This window comes from Anguilla anguilla, chromosome 7 (genome assembly GCF_013347855.1).
Source record: "Anguilla anguilla isolate fAngAng1 chromosome 7, fAngAng1.pri, whole genome shotgun sequence".
Taxonomy (NCBI): Eukaryota; Metazoa; Chordata; class Actinopteri; order Anguilliformes; family Anguillidae; genus Anguilla; species Anguilla anguilla.
This window is the reverse complement of record NC_049207.1, coordinates 31,484,131-31,501,689: the sequence shown is the minus strand read 5'-3', so window position 1 is coordinate 31,501,689 and position 17,559 is coordinate 31,484,131. Positions and strand designations below refer to the sequence as shown.

General features: G+C 38.7%; 1 protein-coding gene across 5 annotated transcripts in view; it reads left to right on the top strand.

Annotated features, from left to right (window-relative positions):
- slc38a4 (solute carrier family 38 member 4) overlaps positions 1 to 17,559 on the top strand; it is a 130,778-nt gene that overhangs the window by 104,401 nt on the left and 8,818 nt on the right. For 4 of the 5 annotated variants that reach the window (XM_035425416.1, XM_035425417.1, XM_035425415.1 and 1 more), the window contains 4 exons: positions 3,897 to 4,145; positions 4,245 to 4,324; positions 4,416 to 4,516; positions 6,300 to 6,424. In XM_035425416.1, the coding sequence (XP_035281307.1) occupies positions 3,897 to 4,145; positions 4,245 to 4,324; positions 4,416 to 4,516; positions 6,300 to 6,424 (555 nt within the window). The remainder of the gene's footprint in view (positions 1 to 3,896; positions 4,146 to 4,244; positions 4,325 to 4,415; positions 4,517 to 6,299; positions 6,425 to 17,559) is intronic. The other variant, XR_004766089.1, reaches the window with a different exon arrangement.

Sequence of the window (17,559 nt, the reverse complement as noted above, 5' to 3'; positions counted from 1 at the left end):
TATATTTTTTGACTGCTGTTGGAGTTACGGGGGAGGGAAGGGGGGCAGGGAGAGTTGATGGCAAAACTGAGGATTGGAGGCGGGGCAGTGCATTGATGTGCTGATAGCATTTCCCTGAGAAAAAAAGGCATCAGACACATATTACAATACATTGCTCAGCTTAGCAGAGAATGCACATTTCAGAGCCCCTCAGAGACAAATAGAATCATACATATTTCAAATAATAAATAGGACATTGAAAGAAAGCGAAATATCAACTCGCCATCCCTGCTACCTGCGTACTGCCTAAATGTCTATTTATTTAGACATTGGCAGACTACAGCATAAATTGCGTCTTTTGTTTATAATCAATATTAGTAATTGCAGCGAGAAACAGCAGCTGTAGACACAAAAAAGTTTGTTACATTATGGTAGCAATGGAACGATGCGGCTTATATATACAGTACTGTGCAAAAGTCTTAGGCACCTGTAAAAAAAAAAATGCTGTACAGCTAAGATGCTTTCAAAAATAATGAAATGAAAGGTTACAAATATCGAAAAAATAAGAGCAATAGTTAAAAACTAAATAAAATCAATGTTTGGTGTGACCACCCTTCGCCTTTAAAACTACATCAATTCTCTTAGGTACACTGTCCTGCAGATTTATAAGAAAATCGTCTGGTAGGTTGTTCTAAGCATTTTGGAGAACTTGCCACAGTTCTTCTGCAGATTTTGGCTGTTTCGCTTGCTTCTGGCTCTCCAGGTAATCCCAGAGACCCTTGATCAAGTTTTTATCTGAAAAGTAGTCTATTACTTAAAATATTACTTTATTTAACAAAATACAAAAATGTATCTGTAAATTTTCATTTTTTGGAAAATGTTTGGAAATCTCAAATTTTCTCTTTTCTACTGACACACTAATGCAGAAAACAAAAAATAAACATCTAAGACCAAATATATACTATATATTATATTTAAAAATCTAGGGTGCCGAAGATTTTTTCACAGTACTGTATATTTACCGTATTATACTAGCGTGTTTTCGTGCGTTTTCAGAGAAATGCAAATACTATCAATAAAAATAGTTTTGCAATTTCTCAGCAGGACGAAGACCTAGCCTTTTGGAGGAGTGTTCTCTAGTCATATGAAACAAAAATGTAACTGTTTGGCCATAATGATCAGCGCCATGAATGGAGGAAAAAGGGTGTGGCTTTTAATCCAAAGAACACCATCCCAACTTTGAAGCATGGGGGGGGGGGGGGGGGTGCGCAGTATCATGTTGTGGAGGCGTTTTGCTGGAAAAGGGACTTGGTGCACTTCAGAAAATAGATGGCATCATGAGGGAGGAGGATTATCTAAAAACACTGAAGTAACACCTCAAGACATCAGCTAGAAAGTTAAAACTTGGTCGCAACTAGGTCTTCCAACAGGACAATGATCCTGAGCATACCTCCAGAGTTGGAACAAAATGGCTTAAAGACAACAAAGTGTAAGTATTGGAGTGGTCATCACAAAGCCCTGACCTGAATCCCATAGAAATTTGTGGACTGAACTGAAAAGGCGTGTCCGAGCAAGGAGGAATGGGCAAAAATTCTGGCAAAGTATTGTGAGAAGGCTACCCCAAGCGTTTGATTCAAATTAAGCAATTAAAAGGCAATGCACCATATACTAACAAAGTGTATGTAAACTTTTGACCCACTGAAAATCTAATATAGTACATAAAAGCTGAAATAAATCTGTCTCTTAGCTATTATTTGGAAATGACCTCTTATGGAAATAAAGTAGATACCCTAATTGACTTAACACAGGAAATGTATGGTAACATGAAATGTTGTGAAAATTGTATGTAAACATTTGGCCTCAACTGTATGTGATTGAAGACTTTACTGAGGAACTTACCGCATTAATTGTTTTCAAAAACTGCAGATTTTTAAAATCAGACACTGTATTGATACACTAGGAGTTCTTGGACAGAGACAAAAAATTGTTACAAAATGGACACAGAAGACAAAACAATACTTGTTCATTCCTCACCAACTTTGTTGATGCAGAAAGATGTGTCTCGTTCTATGGACAAGTTTACACTAAGTACTGGCAAAGAATGACAGAAGACTGTTAAACAAATGACTGAGATAAAATGTTACCGTAAAGTTTAAAATCTTGCATTTTATATTTCACAACAATGAAAAAGTAATTACAATATTTTGTCTTCTTTAATGAAGGCAGGGCTACCAAAGCTAGAGCTACATCTCTAGTAAAACCATTTTCGACACTTGCAGTCATCATCAAGCATCCTCTTATTAAGTCTTCTTAAGACTTTTTTAAGCTTGCTTTGTTCTTCAATGTTTTTTTTACCCCAGTGATGTGTTTTCACATCTATTTTGACAGCTGACTAACATTAGATGATTTGGGCTATGATTTTCACAGAAACATATTGGATAACATTTACACTCAATACCAATCTAGCACTTGTTATTACTGCTGATGAAAGCAGTCCATCACTAGGGCACCCAGTGGTTTTCTTTCACATTAAAAAAAATAACTAGCACTTTGCTGTAAATGGTGTCAATGGTCTGACAATTAGGATGTTGGCTCTTCTCCATTGCTTTTAATGGTGTACAAGAAAAAACAAATAATTCGAAATTCACGCCTGCAAATCCATTATTAAAATACTTGGTAGATTTGTTAATCACCGCTGATGGTGTTAATTTCTACTTGTTTAACGTGACTTGTGAAAGGTTAGCTAGCGTCACCCAGTGAGAGAACACCACAAACGGCGGTGGTGTAACAGTTATTGGCTCATTACTAACTGATTGTGGTGAAAACCTTCGGTGAAAACTTGCTTGGTTAACAGCAGTTCTACGGGACATTTATTGCTAATGTGTGAGCTAACCATGGCTAGCCTACCTAGCTCTGGCAAGCTGGTATGCTAGCTAGCATATTCGCTGATGTTTAGCTGAGAAACATAAATTGAAGATAACTGAACATAATTACATTATTAATTTCATACATATAACGCGATTAAATAACAGTACAGTCACGGATGGAAATTAAGCTCCGTAAACATTTGATAATAAATGATAAAACATAACGGCAGACAGCCAGCTTACCTCGAGTTCATTCAGAAATCAATTTAGATGATGGGTAAGTGAAGTAAGCCTGAAGGTCAATGGCTTTTCTGCTCCGGACTGTCAATCACACTGTGTTCGGGTCAGTCTATGAACCATGAACTCTATGGTTTTGGCTCCAAATAGACGACAATGGCAGTGCCCACAAACGGGCATCAAAACGTTTTTTCCAGACCCACGGAGAGTCAATGGGTGATGTCACAGTAGCTTTGTCCACCCCCACCCCATCGATTTCAAAAACTCACCGGATCTACACAAATCACACAAATGACCTATTTTGGATTCAAAACGCCAATTTTCGCTGAAAGGTGACAAGTTTGCATCCCTGGTTCAGGCATTTCCTAACCTTGGAATGGCAACTCTTCCAGTTGAATCACCACTTCAGTAGCAACAGCGTTGAAAAGATTTTGGTTCAGTGAAAAAAGCAAGGGTACAAAATATTTTTAGAATTTTAGAAGATACATAAACTACCAGTTCAAAAGAGTATTGCATTAGGAATAATCCAATCACAGAGTGCAGTTTTCTGTAGGTCTACCTTTTTGTCAAGGTACTTTATTGTTAAACATTTGTATCGGAGGGCTATTACATCAAATTTGTCATAATGTTTTGTGATCGAAGGGACCCCTGGGGTTCTCTGTCATGAAATCATGTGGTTACGATCTGGAGGATTAGCATCAAAAATCTCCTTTGCTTTTGTTTGAGAGACCCCCCCCCCCCCCCCCAGTTGCAGTTGTGTCTGACAGTTGTTACTTCTGTGTGTTTAATCCATTCTTTCATTCTGTTTTACAGTTGATTTATAAGAAGACACAGCTTCCTTGCCCACTTCCATTTTTCTATCACACCTCTCCCAACCTGACCATGAACAGTTCCACGCTGCATAACGGAACCAGCATTTTGGAGTTTTCCCGGGCTGAAACCATTATCCACCTGGACCTGCATTTGCCAGCCACTGCTCACACCACAGATGTCTATTATGAGCCTCACGGCCATGATGATGAGGACATGTGTAGGCCCAAGTACTTTGTGTTCAACTCACAGGTATGAGGTCTGGTGAATTGCACAAGCAGAGAACATCCCCACTCACCCTCAACTGTACCCTCTTTTTTTTAACAGTTTTTCCTCTGTCATTCTGTTTAGACGGCATACACTGTACCCATCCTGGCATTTGCATTTGTGTGCCACCCAGAGGTCCTGCCCATCTACAGCGAGTTGAAAGAGTAAGAGCGGACACTCTGCACTTGACTGAGTGGCCATGGATTTTACCAGGGTGTGCAGTTTGTCTCTGACAGTGTGTCTCCCATTCCTCAGCCGTTCCCGGAAGAAGATGCAGAATGTCTCCAACCTGTCCATCTTAGCCATGCTGATCATGTACATGCTGTCAGCACTGTTTGGATACCTCATGTTTTATGGTAAGTCCTTTGAACTACGCAATAATATACCTCACCTTCTACTATAGCCGCGTTTCCACCCAAAGTACCCGGAACTTTTAGTCCCAGGAACTACTTTTCAAGGAACTAAAAGGTTCCTTCAGCCCACTGTTGTCTGCGTTTCCACCGCGGTCTAAAGTCTGAAAAAAGCGACGTCGTCGTCGGTCCATCTGTCCTATGATTTCTTCTGTAACTCCATACTGCCACCGAAGTACGTTATTTTCCAATAACGGGACAGCCCGGAGGGGTTTATTCCACTTATACAACGGGTTACCAATAATGACTATATATGGTTACTTTAGTATTGATTGACTTAATCACCTGAAATGGAAATATTTTTCCGTGGCCGATTGGGCATATTATTTTACCGTTGTCAAGCAAAACTCTCGTTGGTGGTTCGACTGGACCGTTGTTATGCAACAAACAGGATATAACAGACAGAACTGTTTTATATATCCTCTCAAACACATTCATTATGTTTTTATGCAAACATTCACTTTCATGTCGTGACATCCGAGGCGACAGAATGCATTCACATTCCACAAATAAACAAAATTTATAGCAGAAAACATGCACACGTCGTAAACAATTTTGGCTGTTGAATTGATTAATTTGACTCTCATCGTCATTTCCATATAATCGCAAAATGACAAGAATAAATAGAATGAAAACTCAGACTTGCATGAAAATTTTAATTAATATTGCAGTGGAACAGCCACCGTTTGCTTTCATCTTGTAAAGTTACTGTTAGCGGAGCAGCTAAATACTTGAAGCGTGCCCTGCAGATGCGAACCATGCACCATAAATTAGAGTCCATATGTCTAGTCTTCCTGGTCTTTTTGTGGAATTGCATAATCGCAGAGTAAAATTGTGGCAGTTTGAAAAAGCAAAAGGGACGATTACTAGAATTAACCTGTTATTTTACCTTGACTAAAAGTGTGGAAGGTGATTTTTTCCAGTTTGCTTTTACTGTATCCCCAATGTAAATTACGCAGAACTACCGCATACCTCACATAAATGTGTCAATTATAACGGGCTAACAAAGAAAATCCGGATGAAAATATTCAGCAACCAAATTAAATCGTTTGAATGTTTCGGTACGTAATATGCTGTCCCAGCACGAATGCTTAATATTTTATAAAACAGACTTAATGCTAAAGCAAGAAAAGAACAGAAGAGCACACAAAATACTCCTCAATCTTAATTTCTCATCTGTAGACGCTGGCAGGCTATAACCAAAAGTAGGCTACTGCGCCGCATAACATAATAATGTTTGAATTCAAGTTATTTTGAAAATAATAAATCGGTTTGCGGCTGCAGATTTTAAAAAATGGCGGTTGAAATAAAATGCTGCGAGTACTCGACCAATCAGAAATGTTCAGCGCTTGCGCCCCACCCCAAAAGTTCCTGTACTTTTTCAAAAGTACTACCCCCCGAGCAGGGACTTTTTTGGGGGTAAAATAAAATCCCTGGAACTTAATTTGGTTCCTGCAGTGGAAACGCACTGAGTTCCTCAAAAGGTTCCTAGTTCCTGGGGAAAGTTCCTGCGGTGGAAACGCAGCTAATGATGACAAACAGTTGGATGCAGAAAGACCCCAAGCATTATGTGATATTTAATTATATTTAATAATATTAATGAAAGATTTTTAAATAATTCAATCATTAATTGTAAAACATTCATTACTGTATGTTGTGCATAATTTTGGCATTCTTAAGAACTATGAAGTATGTAATTTTTCCATTAATTTGGTCTGTATTCTCTCAGATTATGTGGAGGCAGAGCTATTGCACACCTTCACCAAGGTGTATAAGTTTGACACTCTTCTTCTTCTGGTGCGCCTGGCTGTGCTGACTGCTGTCACACTAACTGTTCCCATTGTCCTATTCCCTGTGAGTACCACACACATGCACACAGTCACACATACATGTGCACATGCATGCACGCATACATGCACAAGGCCTGTGTTTCAGTACTAGGAACAAGGGAAGCACTAACAGAACCGGACCAACTAAAACACATTGTATACAGTATGTGGAAACCTTACATTCAACATCATAACCCGAAAGTATGGGCATTAATGTGGAGTTGTTCCACCCTTTGCTGCTATAACAAACTCCACTCTTCTGGGAAGGCTTTATAATAGATGTTGAAGCTGTGCTGCTGCGATTTACTTCCATTCAGGCAAATGAGCTTTAGTGGGGTTGGGCACTGATTGAGCAATTAGGTCTGGTTCTAGCAGTTAGCTTTCCAATTGATCCCAAAGGTTTTGGATGTGGTTGTGGTCAGGGTTGTGTGCAGGCCAGTCCATTCTCAAGTTCTTCCGCACCATTCTCAACAAAACCATTTCTATATGGACCTTACTGTGTCCCCAGGGGCATTGTAATGCTGAAACAGGAAAGGGCCTTCCCCAAACTGTTGCGGAAGCAGAGAATCATCCATAATGTCACTGTATGCTGTGGCATTAATATTTCCCTTCACTGAAACTATGGGGCCTAGACCAAATCATGAAAAACAGCCCCAGACCAAGAGGTGTCCAGATACTTTTGGTCATATGGTGTATTTTAGTATCTGGTATCAGCTTTGAAGTGTTAAAAATATTCATTTAAATTGCCTACTTATAAAGAAAGTAGTACTGAATATTCTCTTCAACAATGTCTACTGAGATGTTGGTTGTTACACTGAATTATTGGACTAAAGTATTTCCATGTGATTTCTTGTTTGCAGTGTTTGCTTCTGCTATCTGCTACTCTAAATGTACCTAGGGCCTGGCTATGTAATTTGTAATTTAAGGCCTGGCCTTAAATTACATAATTTTAACATGCTCACAGGCATTTTACGACAAATATCTTCCAATTCTTTCTGTTGGGGCAAGTACTGGCTTAAAACATAGTGCACCTAGAAGGGCTCAATGGCCTGTTCTTGTTATTACAGTACGTGCTCTTATTTGTTGTTATGTAGACTCACTTCCTGTTTTTGGCTGGACCGCAACAGCGGGGCCAGCCCAGAGACGGCCAGCCCTACAAACGCGAATGTCTGTGACTGAGTGACTGAATGATGAAGTTACACCACTGGTCGGCCGGATCACGTGCATCATGACAACCAAATAAACAACAGCGCCAGTACAGCATTTTCTCCACAGGGCAGGCAGAGTGACAAACAGGGCAGAGCACAGGATTACGTTACCGGAGAACAAGAAAAAAGGTAGATTTAACTAGCTAACGTTAAGTTATATAGATTTAAAAATAAAATAAAAAACATTCGCAATGTATTCTCTATTGATGTTCATGGCCAACTAATTATTAATATTAATAATATATCATGAAATAATGTTCCAGCTAACGTTAGCTAGGTCACGTAAACAGATTTGCAACTATAGCCTATATGACATAGGCGAAATATCGGTAACAACCTGTAGCCTACCTAGTTATGTAGGAAAAAATATCCTTGTTATCCCCCAGTGGTTATTTTTTCAGTAATTTCGCGGTTTCTTTCAGTGCTGGCAAATAAGTCAGATGTGGCCCAAATTTGCTAGAATACTGTATAAGTGTCCTGTCGTGCATATTTGAGGTTAATATTAGAAAGGGTGGTCGCTATCGGCACGCCCAGGAATCCGTACATATTCAGTTGTAACTCAAGTCGCAGGACGCAACATAGCCGTTCGGAAAGCAGTTTGAAATTATGAAGCAACGTCTGCACCATTGGGTTCAATGGGTCGTAGGGCTGTCAAAAAATATTCGAAGTTCGAAAACTATTCGAAAGTCTTTTTTTTTTTTAAGTTTGAACCTAAATTTGAACATTCGAATATTAGTTTTGGATCCCGCGTTTTGTAATTAACATGAATATGCAGGCTTTAATTTCATGCGGCGAATCATGTTCATGCACGCAAAGTTAATTTCCTGTGCTAACGTTACTTCCTCTGTCAACAAAAAATGTTTTGTCCTGGATCCAGAGCAAGTGGATCATCTGGTTTTCCTTGCCAATAACCTCCGGTGATACTTTCAGCTCCATGGACACCTAATGTTACTGGTCAGCTAGCCTCGCGAGCCAGTCTCTTTATTTCCCTTCGTTCAACAGGTCTGGTCAGCTAACAATTTAGGCTAAATAATGTACCCATGGCAGGCTATGTTTCCTTTCTGTTCTGAAGATTTTGATAAAATTGGATGATGAAAAAAGTTAAACTAAACCGAGTAAGTAATTTATGTTGTTTTAGGCTACAGGTATTAGCCGTTTGAATAGTTTTTGTGTTACGAAATAAACAGGGATTTCCTATAAATAATAATTTCCCTATTATTGTGATTAATAAATGCCGAGTTGCGGCAAATTACATCCACGAGAAAGTGCTTTATGCATGTGCGCATTAGGCTATAGAAACTGCAGGGGGCTCTTTTATAAAATGAACTTGCGTGCATACGCGAAGTGAAGACCTGACGTAGAGCCACAACCGTTTCCACGGTCAAATCGAGTCATGTTGAAATTTTATAAATAACTACTTTGACGTGATTTGATTTTTTACGTACGCGCCACAAAGTTGATCTAAAATACGTTTTATAAATGAGGCCCCAGATGTAGTAACCTAGTATGAAAGTTCACCGATGTCCTCTATTCCATAGACATATATACATAGACGTCAGGTTAAAATTAACTGTGGCAATTCCTTATGACAATGAATTATTTTCCACCACGTAAGTAATTCAGTTCATGTAAACCTAATGTTGATACTCTTGAGCGTCTAGCAGCGATTATAGCCTAACTATCGAGATTCTAAGTAACTCTTTTCTAAGTAAAACTTTTTTTTGTACTCCACGTAGTTCATAAACCCTTGAATATAAAAACGACTCATTGAAATCAGTTGAGAAATGTAAACGTTATAGTGCTTTTTATCCAGAAAAACCGCAGCTCCCCCGTTTACTTCTATTTGTTTTCAGGCCAGTCTTGCCTGGACCAATATGGCGGCCACGTTGACGTATCGCAGCAAGGGGCCGAAGCGGCCAATGCGGCGTCTATGTATATATGTCTATGCTCTATTCTACTGCCCACTTGTGGAAAATAACGCGCAGGCCAGTTTAGAGGGAGCGTCATGTGCATATTGCGCCCGACAATAAGCAGCTTATTTTTGTGAATTATAGGCAAATTATATTTGAATATATTCGAACTCTAACGAATTACAAAAGCTAATATTCGAACTCAATTTCATGGCAGTTTTGACAGCCTTAATGAGTCGCAATTAGATAATTCCGAGCGTTTTGCTTGTCTTAAAGTTGATATAGTAAATAAGGCTGTATTAATATAACTAAATATATATGTATGAAGTTGGTTTTTTACTTTTAGACAGTTTAGTATGTGTATTTTTACAGGGCCTACATTTTAATAGGTAACAATGTCCAGTTCTCTCTAATAAATACGAAGTAAATACACTAGAGGTTCAGGTGGTCGATATAGGCTACGTCTCGCTCTAACGTTACTTTCGCTAGGGAGGGGCTCAAGGTTCTTAGCTATGTGCCCCCGCCCGAAGTTTTGAAGGGAAAAAATGCCTTCTACTTCTAAAATATGTATAGTTAGTGGTGGCTACTACAATGTTTTAATGTTCTTACTGGTTGCGTGATCAAATATTTGTGATGTGAGAGAATTATCTAACGTTGCTCATTCTCAAATGTAACCTTATTAGACAAGTACACAAGGCGGGAGTAGTGGAGGCGAGTGGAGCAGGAGAGCAGAGTGAAGCAGGAGAGAGGGCAGAAAGAGATGAGTGGAGAGGAGAGTGGAGGAGGACAGGAGAGAGGAGAGAAAACGAAGACTAAGCACATACTATCAGGCTGGGATCCTAAATGGGTAGACAAGACAAGGTTCCACCCATGGCTCTCAACCAGGCTGCAAACTTTGTCACTTAGGCTAATATACAGTGCCCTCTGTAAGTAGTGGGTCAAAGAGCCATTATGTATGAATAAATAGATGTAAATAAATATGTTCTACAATTTGTTTTGCAGTCAAGTGTCATTTTATTTCATATTTTTAAATGACCTAATGATATTCACTGTGATGCCGGTGGCACGCACGCACCACCCAGGTACAACAAAACCCTTTCCCCCCGCTGCTGAAAAAAATCCTAGAGGAAACACTGTTAGGTCCAGCCATATACTGGGTTTTAACCTGGTCTTGTTTGCAGTTAAATGGTGATTCCAATACATTCCACAACAGAAGAGTAAATATTCTCCTGATTAAAATGAGCTCTCAGCCAGCTGTCTGCCTGTAGTGGGCGCAGAGATATAGCCCCAACCTACTGCGCATGATCTAGGTACCTGCTACAATGAGCAGGCACTTGCAGTCCATGGGTAGGCATCAGGCAACGGCAGTCACAGGTTGCCACTCCAACTGAATACAATTGGTGGGGTTGGGCGTTATTACTTGGGCTGCAGAGAGGGTAATGTTACTTGCTAGCAAGCTAGCCACTGAAGAAAGAAAGTCTGTTTATGTGTTCAGTTCAGATTATGTTCCTGCTTGAGTTTTCCTAAAAAGATAATGACACTTCAGTGGTGCAAATTGCATGGGTTTAATGTTAGTATAATTTTAATGACTGTGTTTTGTGCAGTTGACTCATAGTAAGCTATTTCAGACACGGTCACAACTTGTGCATTATTTGGTTGTCATAATAAATCCGGCAAGAGTAGACATTTTTATAGAATAGAGGGTATGCATTGACGTCACTTTCCCACCGGAATACGCCCCCTCAGCCGGGACTGAGTGGCAAAACACGCTGCCACATGGCTGCCTTTAGTATAGGAAACTGCAAAACCGGGAGTAAAACAAACGATTATCTGCTTAAATTAAAGGCAGTTGGACTCGACAGTGATCCTTACAACTTACCAAAGAACCAGTGGTCCATGGACATTCAACAAGAAATCGGAGCTATCTTTTTACATACTGCCGAAAGCTAAAGAAAAGAGAAGCGATGCATCGCTGCAATTTGCAGAAACAACTTGAATCCAGGCACCGAAACGTGGATTTGCGGTTGTTATTTTGTGTCAGGTATGTTGGATTTTTGGGTAAAATCATACCTTAATAATTTATATGCTTGGCTAGCTAATACTATCTAACCATCCCCCCTTTGTTTGAACACAAGGCTCATCATCATTGATGTTTTTTAATACATGCTGACAAAAACTTTACAGTTACACAGAATATAAATGAAAGATGCTAAATATTTAATTGATGAGTAGTCAATACAGTAGCCTACATAACTTAAGGTATGATTTTACCCAAAAATCCAACATACCTCTCTCTACCATTCTCTCTAGTGTTTTCGACACACTTGTTCCTGGTTATGGTTATACACTTTGTTGTACGTCACTCTGGATAAGAGCGTCTGCCAAATGCCTGTAATGTAATGTAATGGGTAGTACTTTGCAAAAGTACTGGAACTTTTGGGGTGGGGCGCAAGCACTGAATATTTCTGATTGGTCGACTACTCGCAGTATTTTATTTCAACCGCCATTTTAAAAAATCTGCAGCCGCAAACCGATTTATTTTCATAATAATGACTTGAATTCAAACTTTAGTTACTTTGGTTATAGCCTGCCAATGTCTTGGAACAGATGAGAAATTAAGATTGAGGATTATAACGTGTGCTCTTCTGTTCTTTTCTTGCTTTAGTATTTATTTTATAAAATGTTAAGCATTCGTGCTGGGACACCATATTACGTACCAAAACATTAAAACGGTTTAATTCAGTTGCTGAATATTTTCTTCCGGATTTTCTTTGTTAGCCCGTTATAATTGACTCAAAACATTTGATACAGTTATGTGAGGTATGCGGTAGTTCTGCATAATTTACATTGGTGATACAGTAAAAGCAAACTGGAAATCACCTTCCACACTTTTTGTCAGGGTAAAATAACAGGTTAATTCTAGTAATCGTCCCTTTTGCTTTTTCAGACTGCCATAATTTTACTCTGCGATTCTTCAATTCCACAAAAAGACCAGGAAGACTATGGATTAATTTATGGTGCATGGTTTGCATCTGGAGGGCACACTTCGCTGCTCCGCTAGCAAGCAAACAGTGGCTGTACCAATGCAATATTAATTTAAATTTTCACACAAATCCAAGTTTTCATTCATTTATTCTTGTCATTTTGTGATTAGCCTATATGGAATTGACGATGAGAGTCAAAGTAATCAATTCAACAGCAAATTGTTTACGACGTGTGCATGTTTTCTGCTGTTGTTACCAGTTATTTGTGGAATGTGAATGCATTCTGTCACCTCGGATGTCAAGACATGAAAGTGAATGTCCGCATAAAAACATAATGAATGTGTTTGAGAGGATATATAAAACAGTTACAATCTGACTATTGGCCTGTTATATCCAATTTGTTGCATAACAACGGTCCAAGTCAAACTACCAACGAGAGTTTTGCTTGACAATGGTAAAATATACCCAAACGGCCGTGGAAGAATATTTCAATTTCAGGTGATTAAGTCGATAAAAATCATACGACAGATGGACCAATGACGACGCCACTTTTTCATACGTCAGTGGGCTAATTTGCCTAATCTTCACGGGTCTTTAGACCGCGGTGGAAACACAGACAACAATGGGCTGAAGGAACCTTTTAGTTCCTTGAAAAGTAGTTCCTGGGACTAGAAGTTCCGGGTACTTTGGGAGGAAATGCGGCTAGTGAGTAGACCTACTGTTAGCTAGTGACAATTAAATGGCTTTCAAGCTTATAGATGTGGAATCAAAGACTTTGCTTATTTTGGTGTAATGTCCGGAGTTTGAGACTGCTAAACACTCTTCAGGTTTTAACTACACGATGATATAACCTAGTTTGTGTTGTTTTCTTTCGTTTTGTCTCGTAGTGTAAAGTTATTGCATGGGACAATCTACTCTAACTTGGCTAGCAATGAGGAATGGTTTACATGAGGAATGATGTGTCTTACGGATATGAATGTTAATGAGCGCAGGATATATGCCCACCACGTTCTTGTCTGCTGACCAGGTCATAATAATTTAGTAGTGTTAATTACAATATAATGGTTATAACTGGATAAAAAAAACTTGAAAGAAATGTTAAGAGTGAGGAATATGACCACAATTTGAATCCAGTTCCCTGGACCTTTAAAGTTTGAGTTATTGATTGTTAATGGGATTGATTTAAAGCTTAAAGATAAGGCAGGCATGTAGAAGCCAGCTCAAGCCCCTGACAGGACAACGCCATTAAACCTTTAAGTGAGAGACTTAACCTGAATAGATTCAGTAAATATCCACCTGCACAAATGAGTAGTGAAATGTGTAATATATGCAATATAAATATAACCTGTATTACCTGACATGATATGACATGACATGACATGGCATAACATAACGACAAGAACAGCCCATTCAGCCCAACAATGCTCACCATTTTCCTAAGTAAATTGTACCTAATGCTCTGATTACCTACAGAATAGATAGTATCTTAACAGTGTGTCAAGCCTGGTCTTGAAACTCCCCTGCCTACTATGTGACCTGGCAGGCAATTCCACACATTGGCTACTTTCTGCGTGAAAAATGCTTCCTAATGTCTGTGTGGAATTTACCTTTTGCAAATTTCCATTTATGTCCTCTCGTTCTACTGTACTGACAGAACTCAACCAGAATAATCTTGTTTACTTTGTTAATCCCCTTTATGAATTTAAAAGCCTCAATTAAATCCCCCAATAAGTCTCCTTTTACTACGATTGAAGAGATTAACCTCTTAGCGCAAAGCTCCTAGTGGTCGGCACGCCGGCGTGCCGAGATTACTGAACTCAGACATTCAGTGCTACTGTAACCAAAGTATGAGTTAAAAACAGAAACGCTTTGTTTTAGTTTCATTAGTAGACGATACGCGACAACTATACCGAACCAAGTTTTGCAGGGCCACCATTGTCGCTCTGGTCATTCATTTAACCCTCTGGGGTCTGAGGGTAAAATGAGGCACACTGGTGATTGTGCCATGCTCTGACATTTGTGTAAAGTTCATCACCTTTATATGCAGTGATTCCAAAGTGTTTCATATCTCTGTTTTCAGCACAAACTCAGCTACAATAATATGGCAGCAGTAAGTAGGTCATAATCATATGTGGATTGCAAATTGCTCTAAAAACACACAAACTGTAAACAGTAGTTTTGAACATGCACAGGAATGTTGTAATAAAACACACTAAACAATTGTAACTAAGATTTTTGGTCACTGAAATGTGTTCATCAAGGTCTTGGGTATCAAAAGATGACAAAATATTTTAGCAAATCCAATGAGAAATGTAAAATAAATTGCTAAAAGTTAGTGTTGTGACTACTATTTTTCAACACCAGGTGAGAATGGGAGGGCAAAAGGCCTTTCTGTAATGAATATGCATTGGGTAGGAGGACCTGCCAGCTAAGTAGGCTATTCACACCTGGCCGCATGCCTCCCCACCACTAAGACAAATACTCAGTGAGCCATTTAGAAGACAGAAACAAAGACATTTGATTTTAGAACATTTATTGAAGCAAATTATACGCATGGAAGATGAGATGAGACTGGTGTACTCTTGCAACGCTTGCGTGGCCTCTTAGCTAGTGGTTAACTAGGCTGTGTTTCCTGATCAGCATCTCTGTAAATATGATAAAAACAAAATTGTTAGGAAATGTGACATCAAATCAAACTTTATTTATATAGCACATTTCCTTCAACAGGTGAAAATTAAATGTGCTTTACAAAAAAGGGGCAAACCACTAACTAATGAAAACAAAACTTGTGACATGGTTACATCATATACAAACAAAAAACCAAACAAACACAACCAGACGCAGAGAGGTAGCCTATAATTTTGAGAAGCAATGGTTAGAATCGTTCATAGTGTGGGAATTTACGAGCGTGCATATTAGTGAATATTCCTACAAACACACAGAGAATGTAATACAGCACACATTTACAAATAATGCAAGCTATCAACATTAGCTAAACTAAATAAACATTGATATTCCAGCTCAGCTACACGCAACTCATCAATAACAATGCCTCAATCTGAAGTAGGCTAGGTCTGTTTAGCTAAGTGGTTATTATATTGCTATTTCCCGAATTTACTTACAGTATGCTAATATCGATTGTGCGAGGACATCAGTTTTAGAATCCTAGCCACGCCACTACACGCCAGGCATGGGCTATTTATTACCAATATGATCGAAAAAAATACAGTCTACCTGCTACTTCTAACACACAACCAGACGCAGAGAGCCTAGCCTATAATTCTGAGATGCAATAGTTTGAATCGTTCGTAGTGTGGGAATTTACAAACGCGCATATTGCTGGATATTCCTACAAACACAGAGATACGTTGCAATACAGTACACATTTACCAATATGATCATAAGAAATATACTTACTCATGAAGTTGATCCTCAGCTGGATCAGTTCGCTGTTCGAAATGACACCACTCTTCATCAATGTCGGCATCCGGACAGACCATTTTCCAAAATTAAACAAAATGTTTACCTCAAAAGAAGTGAATTAGGCTACACTTTGACTTCTATCATGCTTTCGCAGGCTTGGTATTTCTCACATGGATCACGCATCGCCCCTCCCCTACTCTCCTTCTATGGAGAGTAGTTATAATGTCGTTAACATGTGAATGCGATTTGGGCGGACTTCCTGCTGAGCGAAATTCACATAGTAATGAGTAAGGATTAACGAAGCATACATGGTTTAATTAATCACATTTAGAACTTTAAAAACAATTCATATTATTTGTCAATGGTCCCATTGGAAAGTCGCGATTCTAAGGTTTCTGTCAATGTTTTTGTTGCGTCTGTATGATAACAACTCGTGAAGCTAATTATCCAAATAGAAACGAAAGTTCATTTAATCTTGCCGAGCTCCCGACCCCAGAGGGTTAACACACACACACCCTCCCTGCAGTCTCATCTGCAACTACACCCCCCACCAATGACATAATGGACAATATTGTCTACCTGGGCATTCATAAAAATATTTTTTCGCCACTCAAAAATTGTATTCTCTCATAGCAACAAGATAAATCCGACATTAGCCCTAAGATATGCCAATACAGCATTGAAACGCTGCTCACTGAATAACGAAATAAACCAGACATCTGGGCCTAAATATTGAATAAATATACAACCTTACCATTGGTTTTACGCGTAGAGATGTCGCTTTTGAGACTGAGTGGTTGTCTTGGACAATCCGTTTGTGAAATATATGCGCATTTGTGACGCCTGGGTACCTTCCAAAATAGCTGTGCATAATACCACATGTGTTGTTTACGGCGTTGTCACCCTTTTTAGTATGGTCTGGCTTGATTGACAATTCATTTATTCACTAGGTGAGAGTATAAGCTTTCTAACGATGTATAACATGTCTAATTCTGCTTTTGGAATAGCGTTTTATAGGTCAGCGTAAAAATTTTTCTCACCATCGCATTCACTTATGCATTCACTCTGTGGTGGCAGTAAAAGACGCTGCACCTAACTAAACGTTGTCAATGATTTTTCGTAATTTCTTGGAAAATACTAGAGCCCGACCGATGCCAGATTTTTGGGTCCGATGCCGATCCCGATTTTGGAGAGTCCTAGCCCACCGATTACCGATGTTTTGACTGATATTTTGTCAAAAAGTGCAACATTTTCAAATCAATTTGAAAAACTTATATTTAATCAAAGTTTCTATATTTGAGAACATTTAACTTCTAAGCAAACAAATAAATAAAAATAAACACACAACTTTTTGATAGATAAGAAAATGTAAAAGATGATATTAAATTAAATATATATATTAACACCATCTTCAAGTGGTGTGAATTCAAAATAACTCCACACATTGCTTTTACTCCTTTCTTTTCCAGCCATCTATAAAAAAATAATTAAAAAAAATCAGTTTTCCAGTTTCAAACATGTATTTTTATGAATGTTGTTATTAATTTGTTATTATTATTTCTTAGTATCTATTTTCAGTAAATTAATTATATTTTCTTATTTTATTCCTACTACATGATCTCAAGGAGTAAGACT